The sequence below is a fragment of the Poecilia mexicana genome, unplaced genomic scaffold (assembly GCF_051168715.1).
Source record: "Poecilia mexicana isolate PSO_F unplaced genomic scaffold, ASM5116871v1 scaffold_2, whole genome shotgun sequence".
NCBI classification, from domain to species: domain Eukaryota; kingdom Metazoa; phylum Chordata; class Actinopteri; order Cyprinodontiformes; family Poeciliidae; genus Poecilia; species Poecilia mexicana.
In genome coordinates, this window is record NW_028263371.1 from 22,514,037 (window position 1) to 22,534,571 (window position 20,535).

General features: G+C 43.3%; 2 protein-coding genes across 3 annotated transcripts in view; one reads left to right on the forward strand and one right to left on the reverse strand.

Moving 5' to 3' along the window:
• The window catches only part of LOC106934082 (NACHT, LRR and PYD domains-containing protein 3-like), a 93,075-nt gene extending 86,548 nt beyond the window's left edge, over positions 1-6,527 (forward strand). For both annotated transcript variants that reach the window (XM_088003731.1, XM_088003730.1), the window contains exons 11-13: positions 2,609-2,782; positions 3,306-3,461; positions 5,687-6,527. In XM_088003731.1, coding sequence (XP_087859857.1) covers positions 2,609-2,782; positions 3,306-3,461; positions 5,687-5,693 — 337 coding nt within the window. In that variant the 3' untranslated portion in view covers positions 5,694-6,527. The remainder of the gene's footprint in view (positions 1-2,608; positions 2,783-3,305; positions 3,462-5,686) is intronic.
• Positions 6,528-7,711: 1,184 nt separating this feature from the next.
• LOC106934085 (glutaminase kidney isoform, mitochondrial-like) lies at positions 7,712-18,558 on the reverse strand. Its single transcript, XM_015013763.2, has 17 exons — positions 18,083-18,558; positions 14,625-14,721; positions 14,433-14,551; positions 12,894-13,023; positions 12,740-12,819; positions 12,510-12,673; positions 11,605-11,663; positions 10,927-10,959; positions 10,723-10,781; positions 10,572-10,638; positions 10,453-10,503; positions 10,207-10,383; positions 10,007-10,138; positions 9,553-9,645; positions 9,229-9,367; positions 9,060-9,123; positions 7,712-8,761 (listed from the first exon to the last, which is right to left on the reverse strand). The coding sequence occupies exons 1-17, from the start codon at positions 18,310-18,312 to the stop codon at positions 8,602-8,604; spliced, it is 1,854 nt and encodes a 617-aa protein (XP_014869249.1). The 5' UTR covers positions 18,313-18,558; the 3' UTR covers positions 7,712-8,601.
• Positions 18,559-20,535: the final 1,977 nt, after the last annotated feature.

Here is a 20,535-nt window from a genome sequence, read left to right on the forward strand (position 1 = left end):
TGGCATGAAAATGTGCGGCAGCCACGCAAACCGTTTCTGAGGACATCAAACTACAAAGCGTCAAAACTCACCTAAATACACTGAAACCTAACTATATTCTGTTGTTTAGACCAAGAAGTTTCAAATCTGATGTTTTTTCATGATTTTAATATTTTATTGTTTAAACCTAAATGATGAAACTGAACCGCATTTATCCCCAGACAATAAGCTAACACGCACACAAAATAAAGAAAATAAAAATTAAAGGACCTGAAGACCTCACTTGAATGTAAATAGTACTTTTCCTCAGTTTTTATCTCAAAGATGTAACACATTGGTTTGTGCGTCAAAGCGCATGAATAGCATTTATGGGTTAATTTCATTCTCACTAAAAAAGAAAGCAGGTTTGGATCAGCAGATTAACTCCAAACAGGTTTGATTATTTTTAAGGTGATGAAGGTGTAGACAATCACACGTATTCAAGTAGGACCAATGGTAGGTCTGAGAGGGAGCGATTGATCATATTGAAATGTTGATGATGGTTTATTAGCGTCTAGATTGCCCAGACTGATCATCCTGGATCTTTGAGCAAAACTTAAAGAACCGTGCGGTACCGGTACAGGTCCAGCTGCAGCCATCCTTCAGTTGAGTCGCCCGCTTTGTGAATGTGCCTTATGGATATAAAACATTTTTATTCTGTAAATGTACTATTTAGAATAAACGTCCACAGCATACTGCTGCAAACAAAGACGTTGCCATGGTTACTGCTGCACGTGGTGGCAGACTTCCGGGTATTTATACTAATTTATCTATGCATGGCGACAGGACGGATTCGCAGCTGCGCTCTATTTACCGCAAATTGGGATTTATAAAGGAAAGGTGCCACGTGCATGCGCACGGCTTTATACATCCGAATGTTTGAGCACCGCACTTTTCTAAAATTTTCCATACTCCAAGTTTTAGTGTGAAAACTGCACACTCTTTTATGCATGAGGCCCCTGATCATCATTAGTTAATTTACTATGCAACCATCTGGAAAACAGGCCTGATATTTTATGATAAATTCAACAAATATTATACAGAATAAACATGATGAACTTTTTAAGGTACCAGCTCACTATATGTGAGGCTGCTGCTAAGGATGTCCTTGAGCATGACCTCTGACCTCACCTGCCTCATTAACGTGAGCTGTGTCCGAATTCAGGGTCTGCGTCCTTCGAAGGACGGATTTGTAGGCCGATTACGTCATAGCGTGGCGACAAGGCCTATCCGAATTCAAAGACTCCTTCAAATGCATCCTTCAAATGCATCCTTCAAATGCGTCCTTCTTTTCCCCAGATTTGAAGGATGTATCCTTCACGGCCCACGATATCCCATAATTCATTGTGGGTTCCAATTGGGCGTTCAGCCAGAGCGTCAATGACGGTGAATAGCGACAAATTATTTAGCTATATAACACTTTAAATGACACAACGTGATTTGGTACAACGTTTTTAGGCGAGAATAAAAGTGTGTAAATCTCAAATATCTGCTCGGTTCATCAATACATCACCTAATTGCAATATTGCTCTGACATTTTCGGACCTGTCTGCTACCGCTGCGTTAACAGCCAGCTCCCCTCCAGCTGTCAGCTGGTCGGGCGCTCCAGGTTCGGTACACCGAGACAAAACGCCTAACTCCTGGCACATTGTTATAAAAACTCCCGCTAGCTTTCCCCAATGAGTGGGAGTTAAACACCGATATTATTCAGACAGGTCTGGTTGAAAATGTTTGGTTTATAAAGTATTTCAAAGCAGAGCACATTGGTTTGATTGATTAATTAAAGTTAAGCCTTCAAACATAATAGGTTTATTTAACCGTAATGTTCGATGTGGAGAGTATTATATTTGTAAATGAATAATTTGTATTCCTTGTTGAAAAGTGCAGTACACATTTGAACATTTTAGAATCAAACTAAGATATTGTCTTTTTACTATGGAACATCCTTTACTATAAAAGGTGAAGAATAATATAGAAATCAGTAATACATGACTGAAAAACAAACTTCGGCTCCGTTGTTTTTTGTTTTTTTCTTCTCCGCTCTGCTTCGCACTGTCACGGTTGCTTGGCAACATGAGTTACGCTGAGGTGGGGGCGGGGACAGTTGGTGAAGGCTAGACCTGTCCGAATCCACAGATATTTTTCTTCCGGTCTTAGTTTATTCCCGGCCTTCGAAGGACCCGTCCTACGTAGACCAGTCCTTCGAAGGATGCAGACCCTGAATTCGGACACAGCTGTGGTTAGCTACTCAGTAAAGCCCCTCCCATCTACCCTTCTTGTGAACCAGATTACAGCATGTGATGTCAATCTGTGACATCACATGCTGTGAAGTCACAGTTTGGTTCTGAAACTCCGTTTTAATTCCAGTCCAGAACCACTGAAATATTCTAACACATCATGGTAACATGTTCTGGTTCTGCTGGTTTGGACTCTTTAAACCAGTTTGACTGGATCAGATGTTTGAATCAGTTCATCATGTTTGTTTTACATTCAGGGAAATAAATTTTCTACATTTTTATTATTTATTTGTTCATATTTCAGTTTTAACTGCATCCTGTTGGCTTCAGCTAATCTTTTATTCTTTATTCAGATTGATCAGCTGCAGATTCTCAGAGATCAGCTGGACGTCTCTGTTCTCAGCTCTGAAGTCCAACCCGACCCATCTGACAGAACTGAACCTGAACAGAACCAACCTGGGAGATTCTGGAGTGAAGGAGCTCTGTGGTTTTCTACAGACTGAAGGCTGCAGACTCGAGATATTGAGGTTTGTAATTATATAATTATTGATATTTCAGTGAATAATTATATGTAATTGATCATAAATCAAAGTTCATATCTTCTGTTCTAATAAATATTTTCTGAGTTTGTTCCTGGATCCAGAGTTTAATTTAGTCCCTTTGTATAACTGAGTTGGACCTGCTGACCTGAGGTCAGAACAGGACAGCATTCGGACCACCAGTGTGTAGAAATCCCCCTCATGTGAACCAGGTCAAAGGTCATTCAACCCAGTCTAGAAAAGTGAATTCCTGGAATCTGATAGGAACAAATCAATAATCAATGATTGATGCTTCAACACTTTGATCAGAACCTTTAATGATTTTACTGACTAAAATCCTCCAACACAACATGACCCAGTACCAGGTTCTGGTTCTGGTTCTGAAGTCAGCAGGTCTTTATTGAAGCAGCAGCTTGTTGGCTTTAATATTCATGAGACTCTTTAACTGGTTCTGTTGGACTGGTTCACCTGCATCCTGTTGGCTTCAGCTCATCTATTATTCTTTATCCAGGTTGTTTGGCTGCAGGTTGTCAAAGATCAGCTGTGATTTTCTGGCCTCAACTCTGAAGTCCAACAGCCTCCATCTGACAGAACTGAACCTGGATGGAAACAACAAGCTGAAGGATTCAGATGTTCAGCAGCTGAAGGATCTTGTAGAGACTTTAAAGTAAGTAAATGTTTGTAGTGAGTCCAGCTGCTGTCAGCATATTGAGCTAAACCCAGTTAGCATCAAAGCAAAGCTCCAGTGTTCCCAGTAAAGCTGCAGCTTCTCAGTGGGAGGAGAATGGTTCAGGCTTCCTGATTGGACACAGAGACAGCAATCAGCCAATCAGAGGAGCAGCAGCTTGCTGTGTTCCTGTGTTTGTGTTGGTGTGAAGATGAGTGTTGTTGCTGTGTACATGTCTCCAGGACGTCCAGCTGGACTCCAGCGTCCAACATGTCTAGAGACAGTGGTCCTCATTCATCAAACTGTGGCAGCAGCAGATCTGATCTCAGATCTGCTTGTTCTCTCAGTTCAACAGGAAACAACTGATCAGGTTCATCTTGGTCACAGCTCTGAGATCAGTCTGACTGCAGCCTGGAAACCATCTAGTGCAGGGGTGTCCAAACTTTTTGCAAAGGGGGCCAGATTTGGAGTATTAGAGATGTAGGGGGGCCGACCTTGGCGGACGTCCTTTATATAGAACAGCAATATATTTCAACAAATTTCAGCAAGCCATTCTATGTTTTACATTTGCTTTTTTATTTTAATTTCAGCGATCTTAAGCATGTATTTTGGTTCATTTGAAACATGCATATAATATGTAATTGAATATTCATTTAACTTCATTTTTTTAACACTAACTTTTTTCTAACGGTTAAACAGAAGTAATGGTACTCTTGAGTGCAAATTACATTTGAAACATAAAAAAAATATCTCACCATGGCAGTTCAATATTTACAGAATTTTTAAATAAAATAACAGAGAAATGAGCAAGTAATAGTCATATCAACAAGTGCAGGGCTCATTTGAAATATGACATATAACTATAAATGTTAGATTTTTAAAAGTTCATTATTCTGGAGTGAAAACTGAAAACTTGTCTGAATTTTTGACTGATTTTGATCTTTAAAAAACAAAATTTATTCAGAGACTTATTGTAAATGACAAATGACTTGTCTGCATTAAAGTGATGGGAGATACTCAGATCTGGACAGCAGCACATAGGCCAAGTCTGGCTCAAAGGCAGTGGTACTGGCAGGCCCGGTGGCATGGGCGGGCATCGGGGGACATTGCCCACCCAGAGTTAGCAGTGCCCCCCCCTGGACTGGAAGCTGTTTTTTGTTTTTACCTTAGAATGGCCAACAGTTTGTTATTCTTATATCAATTTGATACAATAGTAGCTTCCACACTTCCCATATCCGTGTCCTCTGTCACCTTTTTCAGCAGTTAAAACAGTTTAATCAGTTAAGTCGTAACCTGTTTTTCCGAGCCGCCTTCAAACGCAACATGAACACTGAGACACTCGCGCTGGGTTTACACCTGTGCGGCAGTGAAGGAGACCTGCTGCTGCTGTGCAGAGCTACAGGTGTGTTAGAATCATGGCAGCAAACCAGCAAATCGCAAATAACTTTTCACAGATTTTCCCCCAAACTAACCGGCTGAATTGAGTAAAGCTGTTGGATGCAGGTAATGTTAGCTAAAGGATGACTAGCTAATAACAATACTAAAGCTTGTTAACAAGTAGCCTGTAGGCTACTGGTGTTGTCCATGTTAAGCTACGTAAATTCATTTTGCCCCCCCAAAATAAGTCCATGTCCCCCCTGTTAAACTCGTCTGGAGCCGGGGCTGGGTATTGATGCACGAGATGTCTCGTAAGTGAGAGTCCGTTAGCCGTGTCCTCACACGGCTCTTATTCAAGTTCATAACCGAGAAGACACACATGACGTATTTGTGTGTCTTCTCACACAAATACGTCGACCCAAACACGATTAGCATTTTCTTTCCAAATGCTCGAATCTCTCGAAACCTGTCGGTAAGAGTTCGCGAGAGAAAACTGCTGGCGGCTCTCTGCGTCACTCTGCAGCTCAATGAGCTCCAGCTGCAAATGGTCTGAGTCACACGGGCTGCTGCCCTCTAGTGGGAAAATGAGGAACAGCACTTAGTGTGTAAGCTCCGCCCTATGCAGGTAACGTTACTGCTGCCCGATATATTAATTCTACGTGCGGGGCAGACGTTATTGATTTTATGACAGAGGCTGCGGGCCGGATGAAATTTGACCATGGGCCGCATTTGGCCCCCGGGCCGGACTTTGGACATGCCTGATCTAGTGGATGTGCTGCGTCACTGACTGCTGCTGGAGAGGCTGGAAACACACTGATCTGATCTCTCCATCCTTCTTCTCTCTGCAGGTTCTGAACTCTGTAAAGTAGAGAACGGTCTCTGTGTCCTGCTGATCCTCAGAGGTTGAAGCTGCAGCAGTTTGAGTCTAAAGAGACTCTGACTGGATCCTGATGATGACCTCTGACCTCCAAGATTTTCCTCCTGTTTATTTTCTCATGTCTGTCATTTAGTGTCTGATATTGTTTGTCTCTTTGGGTCAATAAAGATCCGATTCAAACTGGGCTCCATTTAGAGGCTTCATGGAGTTTTGATCTGAACTGGATTCAACTGGAAAGTTGATCTTTTTTCTCTCTGATTCATTTTCATCCTGGAACCAGAAATGGTCTGAGATGGAAACATGGGAATCATTTCAGTTCAGCTTTGAGTCATAAAGACACTTCAAACCTCTTTTCTCTGCTGCTTCTTCTTCTGTCGACAGGAAAATGTTCCTCAAAGCTCCACAGGTAAAAAGATGCTTTACTGGAAACTGCAGAGAAACTTCAGCTTCCATCACAGAAACCAGTTGAACCAGTGTCAGGAAAATTATGTATATTTTTATCACATTCATTTATCTGTTTTCTTATATTTTGAGCATGTAGACTGTTTAGAATTTAATTTTTTTTGTGTTGTGGAGCAAATGTTACAAGAATGTATTCAGGTATTTATGGCCATGAGAGGGAAGCAGAAGAACCATCTGCGGGGGAGAGCTGCGGCCAAAGAGCACCAGGAGGTCAGAGCTCAAAGATCAAAGCTTATGACCCAGAGAGACAAAGAACTGTGCTTGGGTCCTTTCATGCAGAAGACAGAAGACTCGTTTGATGAGAAGTGAGGTTGTCATCAAACGATAAGTAAAAAAGCTGTGTGAAAGCCCATGTTGTTTCTGTGAGTTTTATTGCTGCCTTAAAGGAGGCAGACAGGAACTGAGAACTGTGTTTTGAAATCTGTAACATGTCGACCCTGGGAACAGGGTTTTGTTGTAGAAAAAGAAACCTGATACTATGTAATTAATTCAGGCCTACTGAATATGTAAATGTGGGACCACCCCTAATTAAATAAAGAGCAGGGGTTTGGCAGGAGAGCTTCCAGTGTGGTAGGAAACATTGCAACTAGAAGCATTCCTGTCCATACTCCTTATGTTTGGCAGTTTTTAAAAGGTACATTTACACTGAAAACATTTTTCTTTTTTGTATTGCGCAGTAGCTCAGAGGAATAAGTGGACTGAGAGTCTGCAGGCTCGAGTCCTGAACTGGATCAATTTTAATCAAAACACAGAAAGATCCCTGCTGGACTCAAACCAACAACCTTTGGATAAGCAGCCTGTATTCCCACTCTTGCCACCACAAGTCTTTTTTTTATATATTTGTCTTCTATTTCAGAGGATTTTGGTGAAAAAGGGGTGTTGACAATGACAACTGAAGGCATGGCTTCAGAATCACCTCAAATCTAGGAGAAAAAGGTCAAAGTTCAGGATTCAGAAGCCACAGGTCCAAAGTGAGCTGCTGTGTCTCAGCAGGAAAAGCAGAATCCAACATTTTACTGCTCAACATGTTCAGAACATCGGAGGAGATGTGGAACCATTTACTCCACATTTCACTTCATCTGCAGATCCGCTTTTTGTACTACACTTGGAAACTTTTTACTCTTTATTCATCCTCACATGGTGAGAACTTTTAAGATCATTGAAACACAAAATGAAAATATTTATTTTCCATCCAGTGTTTAGTTGGAACTCTGCAAAATAAAATGTTACCAAGTATTTTAGTTTAGTTTCTGTTGCAAATGAAGGAGAAGTTCAACTTTCATTTTTCTGCAAATTCATGAAATACAAAAGTAAAAAATGTTAACTTTTGAAATTTAGTCTCACTTGGTTGGAAATGGAGAGAAAAAAATAAAATAAGGTTTAGTTAAAACACAACCCACTCTAATTAGATTTTAAATTTTGTAAAAAATAAATAAAAATGAATAAAATTGAAAACATAAAAAATAAAATAAAGTCTAGGGTCTTAATTCCTGAATTTCCAACAAAATGATTAATATTTAAACAGACATGCAGATTGTTTTTTTATAGTTAAGTTTTTTATTTGGATGTGAATAAATATCTGCTGGTGGCGCAGCGGCATAAATACACATGAAGAAGAACCAGAACAAACACGTTACATTCAGAAAGCTGCACCGACAAACAAAACGTCACATGATCCAAAGAGCTGCAGCTCGGACCGCGCCGCCGCCACCACTTTGTGCTTCCTCCGTCACCAACGACCTGACTACTGGCCGGTTCTGACCCGACTTCTGAAATGATCCTCCTTTTGTTTTAAAGTTTGGATTTGGGAGAAAAAAAACAACAAAAACAAAAAAACATGATTATTTCAAACTTTCAGCACAAAAACAGAACCGGACTCTTGCTCTCTGCATCGGAAAGCGTCTCGGCATCCTGAGTGGAACGAACACACGCACACCTCACACATGGCATCAGCAGGGAGAATATTCAGGATTCAGCCAGAACTTTACCCAGCAAGTCTTACTGGTTCTGGTGAAGGTCGTTGCAGTCGGTAACACTTCCTGTCACCTGAATATTCGTGCCTCCTGACTCCGGCTCGGTCAGAACCGGTCCATTCAGTCTGGCAGTGTCTCTTCTGATATGTACAAACGCCTTTATGTTCAAACGGTAGAGAGAAATAAGAGAGGAAATAATTTGAAGTTTTACAGGAAAGCAGAGACAACAGTTTAACACCTGAACATATTTACACGTCTTATATACAGAACACAAAACCGTGTCAGGGTCACACGATGAACGCCTAATCCACTTCCTGTTTCCAGAATAAAAGCACTGGCACGTTTGATTCATGGTTGGACCCAGAGGAGGGAATAAAAACCGATTATTTTACTGGGAGAACAGATAACAGACATGATAAGGAGCTTTTATAGTGAAGGAGCCTTCAGGAAGTCACAGCAGGCCATCCAGGTTCTTCTCGGCGCTCTGCGAGTCAGCGGCAGCGGTGGCTGCGGCGTCCTGAGGGCTGTACTGGGTGTGGTAGTCTCTGAGGATGGTCACCACGTCGTGATGGCCGAAGTGCACCGCCTCGTCCATCGGCGTGTTGCCCCACCTGCACACAAAACACCGTCACCATGGAAATGGCGCTGGAACGCTTTCAGAACGAATTAAAGTTTGGGGCTAAAAATTAACAAAATGATAAGAAATAAGAAGGAAGGAAGAAAGAAGACCAAAGTAAGGAGAGGAAAAAGGAAGTGAAGAAGAAGGGGAGAAAGAAATTAAGAAGGAAATATGGTGACAGGAAAAATGAAGGTCAAAGGAAAGGAGGAATGATGTAAGCAGACAGGAAATAAACATGGTGAGGTATGAACTGGTCCTCAGTGTCTCTGCGTTCCTGGAGACGCTCCTACCTGTCCTTGGGGACCGGGTTGACCTTACAGGCCTCCAGCAGGAAGCGAACCACCTCAGCATGACCTGGAACACACCAGCAGAACCTCAGCCTCCACAACACACACACACACACACACACACACAGCAGCAGCAGGAAGCAGCCGCTTCCACTTCCTGTCTGGGCCTGACCTTCAGCCGCCGCCACGTGCAGCGCCGTCCGGGAGTCGTAGTCCCTCTGCTCCATGTCCATGGAGGACAAAGCGAAGCGGCGCAGGGCCGACACGTCTCCGGTGTAGGCGGCGAAGAGAAGGTTAATCACCGACTTCACCTGCAGAGACGAGGAAGAGGAGGGAGACCTTCATCATCTGCTGTCTAACAGCAGGAGGCGCTGCAGAGGAAAATCAGCTCCTAAATTTTACAAAAAAGCTACTTGTGTTTTATTTGCAGTGTCCTATAAACTGAAATACTGGGCAGTGTTTAGTGTTTCTGCAGCAGCAGCTGCAGCTGACCCACCCTCTGGTCTCCTCCCTCCCTGCGAGGGTCCAGCTTCTTGGCGAAGTGCCTCAGGTTGTCATAGTTGTGAAAGTTGCAGAGAGAAACCAGATCCTGCAGGAAGAAAAGCGACCCGGTTTCAGGATCCAGCAGGTTCTGCTCACCTAGCCTAGCATAAAAGCTCACTAGAACAGTAGTTTGGGTGGAACGTTTAGTTGGTTCGTTTGGGGAGGTTTGAATGTGGAATCCGACCAAAGAAGTGAACTCTGGTCCGCCTGTAGACGTTGGTCTGTTCGGTTGAAGTGAACTCAGAAATTTTGAGATTAATCTCAAGAAATTTTCAAGTTTTTTTCAATCTCAGAAATTTTGATTAACTAAAAGCAATCAAATGAGGTCAATAATTTCCATTTTTTCTTTGGGTGCCCAATCGAACCGAGTCTACCAGACTACCAGAACCCGAACAGAACCGAGTTACCGTGCAGAACTGGATTCCTCTCACGCTGTTTCCCAGTTTGTCCAGTGGCGGAGACCAGCACATGATGCCCATCACGTTGGGAACCACCAGCAGAATCCCGCCGGCGACGCCAGATTTCGCCGGCAGACCCACCTGGAGCAGAACGACAATGAGCTCCCATCTCCATGGAAACCAGATAAAGCTTCGCGATCGATACTGACGTGGAAGGCGAACTGGCCGGAGAAGTCATACATGCCGCAGGAGTGCATCAGGCTCAGCGTGTTGCGAACCGCCTCTGGGCTCAGCACGCGCTCACCCGTGATTGGACAGAAGCCGCCATTGGCGAGCGTGGCGGCCATGACGCTGGCGCTCTCGCAGGTCACTTCGATGGAGCAGAGCTGCAGAGAGCAGCCGGGTCAGGGAGCAGCTCCGGCTCCCACCGGGCCCAAACAGAACCAGGGACTCACCTGGAAGTAGAAGTCCAGGATGGAGGTCATGTCGGTTCCTTCAGGGAAACACTGTGGAGGAGAACTGGGTCAGAACCAGATCAGAACAACAACACTCCCTACAAACCAGCCACCCTCACCTTCTTCTCCTTCAGGTAGTAGCCAATGGCGAAGTTCCTGTCTCCGGACTCGCGCTCCGACTGGAAACTGGGTCACAAACAGAACCAGGCGGGTCCATTAACGCCGGCAGTGAACTGACCTGAGACCAGAAGGTTCTGCTGAGGAACTCACGTGGCGTTGCTGAAGCCAACGTACTCGTTTCCTGCCAGCTTGTTCATGAAGTTCATCACCTGAAGGAAGGAAGGAAGTGTGAAATGTGGGGATGAGGTAGAAAGAAAAGAAGGTAGAAATGAAAGAAAGGAAGGAAGGAAGCAGAAGGAGGGATGGGAAGAAAGAAATGAAATGTGGGGATGAACAGAAGCGACTCATACTCACGTAGTCGAACTTCTCGGCGTTGCTGGCTCCTTGCTGAAACACAGAGAACCCGGTCAGAACCAGCCGGCAGGAAGCAGGCGGACGTCAACAGACATCAGCTAGAGACACTACGGGGTCAAAGGTCATTCAGTGTGATCAGTTCAGGTTAGAAGGGGAAACTCGTCTACTCCAACTGTGATGTTAGCCTTGACTGCAGCTCTGCGTCTCCATGGTTACTGGAGTAAGTGATGAGGACAGAGCAGCTGAGGAGAAAAACGGAGGTGTTACCACAGTGATGGACCTGCAGGGGATCAGCACCGCTAATCCACCTCGTTTGCTTTAGCCGTTGCCTTCATCCCTGAAGTTCTCTGAACCACTGAGGAATTACCCAGGAAGTGGAGGAGTCACTTCCTGTAATGAAACGGCTCTCTGGGGCTCCTGCTGATTTAAATACGACTAGGATCAACAGGTGGCGCTCTTGTGTTCTCCAGGCGGGCACAGAGAGCAAATCCCTGAGTGAGAACGAAGCGTTCAGGTTAGCAGAACCCAGAGCAGCTCTGTCTCTGCTGCCGCTCTCTGCTAATCCCCTTTTAGCATGATTCTCCAGAACCTTAATCTGGCTGGAAAATAATAATCTGCGGATCATTTCCATCTGACTGCAGAGGAAGTCAGGGGTCGGTCAGAAACGCCGGGGCTTACCTTGATGAGGGAGGTGCAGACGATGGCGCCGGCGTTCACCATGGGGTTGTGGGGTTTATCTGCAGGGAGGCGTTAGCAACATTTCAGTGCTGCAGGTGGAAACAAGGCAGCTTAACGAGTCAACATCTGCAGGGTGAGGGAGGAAACTGAACATTTCTGACTGACTCAACATCTGGTGGAGCTGGAGGAGGTTTAGAAACAGCTGCAGAAATCCACTGGAAACACAATGAAGCAATAGCTAAAGTAACATTAATGTAATATTTTACCGTTTTCTACCTACTTATTATTTAGCTCTTTTAACTGATTAATAGAGACAGGATTAGGCAACATATAGCTTCCCGTACTTATAAACATCTCTGAATAATCCCTGACGTTAATTATTAAAACAGTGTGATTTATGTTGATGCTCTTATTTTGAAAGTCAACCAGACATGGGAGGAGAATGCCGCTAATGTCGGATCGCTAACACAACTGGCCTCCATCAGAAAAACTAAATAACTAAGTCAGTCTGATGCCAGAGAAGGAAGCTGAATGACACATGTTAATTTCGTCCAATCAGGTGGGGCCCTGTGATTTGTTCGTCCAATCGTGTTGTCCTTGATTTTGTTCGTCCAATCAGAAGTTGAGGCTCTTGTGAAACGCCTAAATGTCACATGGATTGATTAATAAAATACAATCCAGGGTCAGAGCAGGAAACTTTCTGCGAACCTTTCAGAGAACAAAGACTGGATTCAGAGAGAGACCAGCTGTGTTTTCAGCCGGCCTCTTATTACCGCTGGATCACATCTCCGTGGTAACGGAGCGATGACATGGATCCTCTGTATGTGAGCCAGCTTCCTGGGTTGGCAAACAGACACACGCTGACATATGAAACAGTAGACCTGAATGTGTGTGTGTGTCCTCACCGTCCTCGTTCAGGAACAGCTTGTTGAACCTCAGGCCGCTGGGCTCCTTGCCGATGAAGCGGTGCACGTACTCGGTGCCGTGGTCGTGGACGGCGATGGCGTACTTCAGCGGCTTCACACATGACTGCAGACAGAAGGGGACCTTGGTGTCTCCCACCGTGTGCCTGGGAAGACGACAGGTCACACACTCACCTGCCTGTTACACACACAGCTAAAAACCTGAACGGTACCGTTGTCCGTCGACGGTGCACAGCGCGACACCCCAAAGGTCGGGACTGAAGCGAGCCAGCTGGGGAATGTAGTCCGCCACCTGCAGGAGGAGACCAGCGAAGTGGCTTTATGTAAAACATCAGAGGCATGATGATGCGTTTCCTGTTAGCATACCTGCCCTCCTGACAGCTTTTTGCCGTTGTCAAAGATGTCATTGATGTGGGTGGAGAAGGACTGGAAGTCTGGGATGACGAACTTCTTCCTGAAGGCCTGAGTCAGCAGGACGATGTTGCTCTGGACACACCTGATGCCAGAAAAGCATCATTAGAAATGGATCCAACTGGAACATGACGAAAGTGACGTTCGTTCAGGTTTCATAAAGAAAATAAACATGTTGTTTGTCTAATTTTAAAAAAGTAGAAATTGTACAAATGTTTCTGGATGGTGATTCTGTCAGCATGTAGCTCACCCTGACCCGAGTGAAGTTCAAACCCTCAGACAATTATTAATTGATTAATGATCAGACTTTGACCGGGTTCTTCACAGAAGCCACCATTTGTTTTTATGCTCCTTCTAAAACAATAGAGAAGTTAAGTGTTGCTGTTTGGTGATGTGACGCTCCATGCAGCTCAGCCTGACACATTTCTCTCACTCCTCCTCCTTCCTGCTGATCCTTCTCATGCGGTGATTACAGCACCTCTCTCTTCAGCTGGCAGAGAGAATGCTGCCTAATCCCTGCAGAAACAAACACCAGCAGCTCACGTGCTCCGCTCCGAGTCTCTGACAAGCTGGGTTCTAGAAATAAGCCGGCGGAGCAGGAAGTGATGGACGGCGGCCAGCAGCAGCCGGCTCTCAGGTCTGCTCCCTGCTGAGTCGTCATATGTCCCGGCTCACCATGCTGCCGCCTCCCAGCTGGCTCTCCTCCTGCAGGAGAGGTCCTGCTGTCCCAATGTTTATACAGATCCAGTTTCTCCTCTCATTGCTCTTCTTCTTCTTCGCTGCATCCAGAAGCTGCAGCTGGCGTGCAAACAGAGTATCTGCTGAATAATGCAGCAGATCCAGTGACCTTTTTTCAGCTGCAGGGACGATTGGAGGACTCCAGGCTGCGGTTAGTATTTTTAGGTGGACAAAGATGAAAGATTCATGCTGGCACCAAAACAATGCAGCAGAGAAATAAAGCAGGAAACTGAGGCTGGAGCTTCAGTAACCCAGGCTGCAGCTGAGACAGGAAAAACGCAAACAGACCAGACTGGAATGTATGAATGACTAAATAAATGATTAAATAAATGGGTCACATATGACTTGGAATATAAAATAAAATTTGAATATTTTCTTTTCTTTTGTCACTAATTACTGAGATGTAAACAAAAAATATACAAGATGGAAAAAAACTGAATATAAAGTGTTTTCTTACAAAAAGCATGATTTTATTTTAAAAAGTTTTCTTTAAAAACAAAATAACATTTAAATAAAACAATATTTTTTAAAAAGCATCCGTTTCTTCTAAAATAAAATGAAACACAAATTCTGGCAAAACCACTGGCTTTATAAGACTACAAATTATTTTTATAAAGTAAAATAAAAATACTTTTGATAGCAACTTTATAAAATAGAAAGAAGGAACTTCTTAAATAAAAATACACTAAAACCAAATTAGAAAAGGAGAATCAATTGTTTTTAAAACCAAAAGGTAGATAAAGAAGGAAAGCGTACTTCTTGAAGAGGTGTCGGTCCAGCGCTCCGTCTGAGGTCGTCTTCAAGGTGACCTTCAGCATCTCCATGCACTCTTTGAGCCGAGGGTCTCCGGTCCGAAGCCCCGTGGATTTCAGAGCCTGAACAGAGAGACATGAATGATCAGAGCAGAGAGGCGGACGGCGTCTCCGTCTGCGTCCTCTGGAGACTCACGGTGGTGAACTTGTGAGCCGGGATCTTCTCCTGTCCCTCTGCGATGGTGTAGAACAGCAGATCCTCCAGGCTGGGCAGGATGCCCGCCTTCCTTCTCCTGCAGGAAACACAGACAGGCAGCAACATGAGGGGGGTGGAGGCATGATGCTGCCACCGCCAGGCCCCCAAGGTCCGCTGGTGTCTGGGTGCTGCAGCACCAGCCAGAACAAGCTGCAGTGATGAAGACCTGGAGGAGTCTTCATCACACTGGGACGTTTCACCAGCTGCGTTTCCATTACAAATGTGAACAAATCTCAGTTTATATTCTGCTAATGTTGAAAAAACATGATTTCACAATTATGGTGTTTCCATTAAATAATTAAAATCACATGTGAATAAGCTTGTTGATGCTATAAGTCATTAAAAATAATGGCAGACCCGGATGTAAACTCCCACAATTTCACAATTCTGTAGTTAATGGAAACGCAACTACAGTGGAGGATGCTACGTGTTAGCAGCTAGCTGTTAGCGGCAGAAACTTCCAGCAGTTTTCTCCAGCTGCTGGCTGGTGTTCCCGCCCCACACCAGACCCCCCAGGGAGGAACGTTACCGTGGCAACAGCAGGATCTCTGCTATGATTCATTGCAAAGAGGATTTAGTCCGCCCTCACCGTGCCCTGCAAGGCATCATGGGAGCTATGACCTGCATGTTAGGGGAGGCAGATAGCCACGGCTTCAGCATCATGTTTCCAGTTTGTCTCAAGTCCAAACCCAAAGTGGGACTGATTCTACTGGGAAGAGTTAGTGGAAGGAAAACCAGTCCTGATTTTCTGTCTACATTTGTTTTCATTCCTGACCCGCCTTCCACTAGGAGACAGGAGGCGTCTCAAAGACCTGTCATTTTGAGACACCTCCTGTAGTTCTACAGAATATTTTATTTATAGCCAAAGGAATCTAATGTGCAACCTATATCCACAGCAATTCAGATTTATTCACCCCAAAATAAAATCTGATCTGTCATTTCCATATGTAGAACTACATCATTTCTGTTTTCAATCGTCAGCATTCTGAACGGTCATTTCATTCAACTTTTACATCACTAATGTGAAACATGCATCATAATTCTGCACCAGAAGAAGCCAGATGCTATAAATCAGGACGTAACAAAGGCTGAATATTATAATTATGAAATTATTGATCATCAAGATCTATGTGAATGTAGCAGTCAATCTCAAAACAAATCTGAAGAGGCCTCTGACTGAAGACTGTTTCATTTGCTGTAGCTGCTCTTCTTTAAATCTGGATGTAAAGTTAGAATAGAAACAGATTAGGAGTCGTAGCTCAGATATTACTGGAACTTTTTATTTAAAAAAAATTCATTGTTACCATTGTTATATATCATAGCTGTACAAAAGTGAAAAGTTAAGAGCAAAAATATTTCCAGCTACAGAGAATCCAAAAAACAAAACATAAGAATAACAGTTCCTTCTACAAAAATAACAAATCAGAACTAACTATACAGTATGGCCTAGTCAAAGCCCAGAGCTAAATACAACTGAAAATTTGTGGTTGATGTTAACAGATGCTGTCCATCCAGTCTGACTGACACCTGCAGAGTCAGAGGCTGAATACAAATGCGCGCCACACTTTTCAGATTTATTTCAGCAGGAGTTGTTTCCCCTCCAACAAAATTTCTCATTTTTGATAAAAACAGGGACAATTTCTGTTTGTTTAAGACAGAAAATAAAGAAAATGTCTCAATTAAGTGAGGAAACTGGAAGCCTGGAGATGCTGGCAGCCTGCTGGCTGACCTCTGACCTCATTAGTGAAGCCTGCAGGTCAGAGTGGGTGAGTGGGAGGGGTGTTGAAGCGGAGCCACTGGGGGAAGTGAGCTATTTTCAAGGTAAAAGCAGCTTTCAGGAGCAGAACGTCTATCTACTGCAGAACAGAACCACCACAGAGTGGGAGAGCAAAACTTAGAGGAAATAAAATAGAAACATACTTACAAATGCAAAGCAAGCAGACCAACAACATGGAGAGAGAGATGTGCAGAGGAAGAAGAGTGAATTAGTGCGACACATTAACACATCGTTCATCTGCAGAAACACAACATGGATGCCCAGCTGCTCTCCTTCCACAGATTACCACTGCAGATATCAGCCTGTTGGGGGCAGAGTGTTCCCCTCTCTTTCCCATTTTGAAGAGACACAGCTGGACTCCTTTCATACAGTAAAAGCCTGACGCTGTCAGACAACGACCTTCATCCTCAGAGTTAATCTCTAATCTGCAGCCTGGACGTTTCACGCATGCAGGGGGAGCTGCTGTATCCAATCATGTTGATGGAAAAATGTGTGGAAGGAAAACGTGCACAGGAAATAGTGATTGCACCATTAATATTACATTAATAGTGCATGCAGATATTCATAACTTTATCGATATATTTAGAAATCCTAATTGCACTTTCTGAACCATTCAAAAGGTTTGATGCAGTTTATTTTATCTTATTTGTATCAGTTTCAGTTTCATCTTTATTTATTGTACATTGTCTGTAATACTGCTAATTACACTGACTGAGCAAATTAAAGTTGTTTTTACATGTTTGACCAACTTTGTGAAGCCATAATATATAATATACAAGATTAAAAAGTCATACAACGAAATTTAAAACCTGTGATTAACGTATTTAAGGTTAACTTACATTCTAAAATTTAAATTAAGGCCTTAAATGTATATTAGTGTTTTTAGGACTTTTTAAGAATGCATGGATTAGAGATTTACAACACCTCAGAGATTCAAGAGTCTCAGACAGATTGAGTCTTGAATCAGAGACATCAACTATTCTACCAGAACCAGAACCAGACAGCTGCTCAGTGCATTTCATTTGGAAATGGGTCTGGAGGAAGAGTTGAGCGGACCAGGATCTACCAGAACATTTTCGAGCATCTAAAGGAGCAGAACCACATACAGAAAATGCAATCTGCGTAGAAGGAGCCTAAACCAAGCTCATATAAATATAACAACCAGTGTGCAAATGAATCTAGATTATTTATAACTCTCTATTTGTGATTGCAGTATTGAAATGAATGAACTTGTCGGTGATACAACGAGTAGATGCAGCTGTAGTAACAGGGCTGCTGGTTGGACCCGGACGCAGTCATGCCTGACCTTCACCAGTCATTGAGTTGGTTGTTTGTGTTGTTATTGTTTGACCAGCAGCTCTCAGGTTGATGTCTAACCGAGTTTCCTCCGGGATGAAGCTAAACATTTTGATGATGATGCAGAAGCTGCTGGTCACGATTCATGGCTCGTCGCACATCTCATGCTCCCATTTTCGGACAAGTCTGTATATTTTCGCTTTAGGTTGTTTTTATCTTGCCTGATCAGAATCTTGTCACATTTATCGATACTTTAAAATATATTTTTAAAAAATAATTTAACTGAGGGGTTTAAGAGGTTCAAACGATAACCCGGATTACTCACTTATCTGCGGAGGTGTCAGTGCTGGCTTCGCTGTGGCCCTTCGCCGGAGTGCAGAAGCCCCTGAAGCCGGCCTTCCTGCCGGGTTGCGGGGCTCTCCAGCCGCTGAGCGGACAGGCGAAGCTGAGGGCAGCCGCGGCCGCGGGCGGAGCTATCATAGCGGCTCTGACCGGCCACTTCAGTTGGCTCTGGAGCAACTCCTTCAGAGCTGCCGTCGAGCGAAAAGGCAACATTTTATGTTCGCCTTTAAAAACCGAACAAGTTTTCCGGATTGTATGGGGTCCAGAAGGGTGAAATAAACCTGGAAAAGTGAGTTATTCCTCCTGGAAACAGTCTCCTAACGGTTCTCCTTGCGACTCTACGGCTCTAAATATCCACAACCTACCTTTCTCCCGGCGTGGCTATTCATTGGACAGTTCCGTCCCTTGGTTGCTCTGATTGGCTAAAACTTCTGTCAATCACCACAAAGCCCCACCTACTGTTTGACCCGATGTTTTCATCCATAAATCTGTCCACGCAATATTTATTACACCTGTCTACATACATACATGCATAAATCTTTATATTCTTAACAGTTTCAACAAATAAAATAACACAAAAGATGAAAAAAATTCAGCTATATCCGGTTAATTAATGTTTTTATGACCACATGTTCTAATCTTAAACCCAAATAAGCAAATTACTTTCTGTAATTTTTTGCTCATAAAGCAGAAGCAGAAATTTAAATTTGATTTACTTTTCACATTTAAAACAATAAACACAATAGTAACAGCAAAGAGACGAAAAAACAAGATTGCCTTTAAAAAAAACTGCTGTGAAATCAAGTCTTATACTTCAATTATCTTAATTAGACTTTTATCTTTAATTTTCTAAATCCTGAAAGAGGTCAATTTATGCTGCTCTGCCACCTTGTGGGCGTTTTTGTTTCTCATCCTAATAGTTCTCAGTAATGTGACCCTTTCTGAGACTAAAGTGACATTAGCGCCATCTCCTGGAGAGAGCAGAGAATTAACCACCTGATATTCATCTGCACTTTTCGACAGCAATAAAATCCAGTTGAAACGAATTTAAATGTTTATTCTGACCTTTAATAACCCGTGTGGGTGATATTTGACACCCATAAACAAATGGCCTACTAAAGCGATTACTCACTGGAAACTATTTGCTGATCCTACTTTCTGCTCTCTCTTGGCTCTTATCAGGCTTTATCTAAATGTCGACATACAAACTCCACCCACCTGGACCTCCAAAGAGGATAAAACAAACCGATCAGAGCTGACGCCTCTGAACCTGGACATAAAATATTCATGACTTTTACCTGAAAACAAAGGCAAATAAAGGGGACTTCCAGTAAAAATTACAGGAATCTGTATTTTTGATCAACACGCAGTCAAAAAAAAAAAAAAAAAAAAAAAATCCCTTTTATGTGGAGATGCAGAAGAAGACGTGACCTGAGTTTATGCGCATGCAGAGACTTTTTTCTGTAACCTCACTGCTTACCTTCCAGCTGATCAGCATCTGTTTGACGCTAAAGTTTTAATCTAATTCAGGTTCTCCATTTTGTCACATTACAACCACAAAAATTAAAGTATTCAAGTGTTTATGTCAGAAATTTTCGGCTTTTGGAGCTCAGAAAAGTTTTTCTAGAAAATTTCTAAGATTATTCTCAAAATTTCAGGTTTTTCATTGATAAATTTTTATTTTGTTATTTTATTATATTTTTGTTTTTGCATTTTTTTTGACCTTTGGAGCTCAGAAAATTTTAAGATTTTTCAAGAGCTTCATAGGTTGTTTTTTTTTCTTAGCAAATTTTCCACTTTGTGAGCTCACAAATTTAAAACTTTTTCTAGAAGATCTCTGAGGTTAAGTTAAGCTTTTTTGGAGGAAATTTACTCCTCCGTGTTTTGTTTTGTTTTTTTTTTCTAGCTACAATCAACCTAATTTGCTGCCATAAATTAGGTTACGGACATAAAGTACGGCATTATGTCCGTACTTTTTTGTTTGGTATTTAGTAGTATAAAAAAGAACACTGGTGGCACTTTTTAATCTAAAATTTGAATGCAGTGCTTTTTGAAGCCGCGGCAGCTCTGAGGCAGTAAACAAAGGAAGCAGAGCGGGATCCCTGGCGGAGCCGCCCACCGCCGCTTCCTGCTACCTCCAAACCGGCTGATGGCTGCACATCCCTCCCACGCTGCTCAGCGGCTGGCTGGCTGGCTTCCGCCCACCACCGGTGGAGCCGCCGCCCACCTCCAGCCGTTGCCATGGTTACACATCCCCATCATCATCATCATCATCATCATCTGTGACTTGTGCTGGAAGAGGAGGGAGGAAGGAGGAGGAGGAGCGGCGCTCGGCGTGGGCGTTCATGAGCCGAGCTACTCTCCAGAGAAAATCTGTCTACGTATGTGTGTGTGTGTGTGTGTGCGTGCGTGTATGTGTATGTGTGTGGACGTGAG

Excerpts from the sequence above, each read along its gene's own strand:
- LOC106934085 (XM_015013763.2), bottom strand. The coding sequence starts at position 18,312 with ATGTTGCCTTTTCGCTCGACGGCAGCTCTGAAGGAGTTGCTCCAGAGC. Across the intron at positions 11,664-12,509 it reads GCTGTTCCTGAACGAGGACG|ATAAACCCCACAACCCCATG; the intron begins GTGAGGACACAC and ends GCCTCCCTGCAG. Across the intron at positions 10,139-10,206 it reads CCGGCCAGTTCGCCTTCCAC|GTGGGTCTGCCGGCGAAATC; the intron begins GTCAGTATCGAT and ends GTTCTGCTCCAG.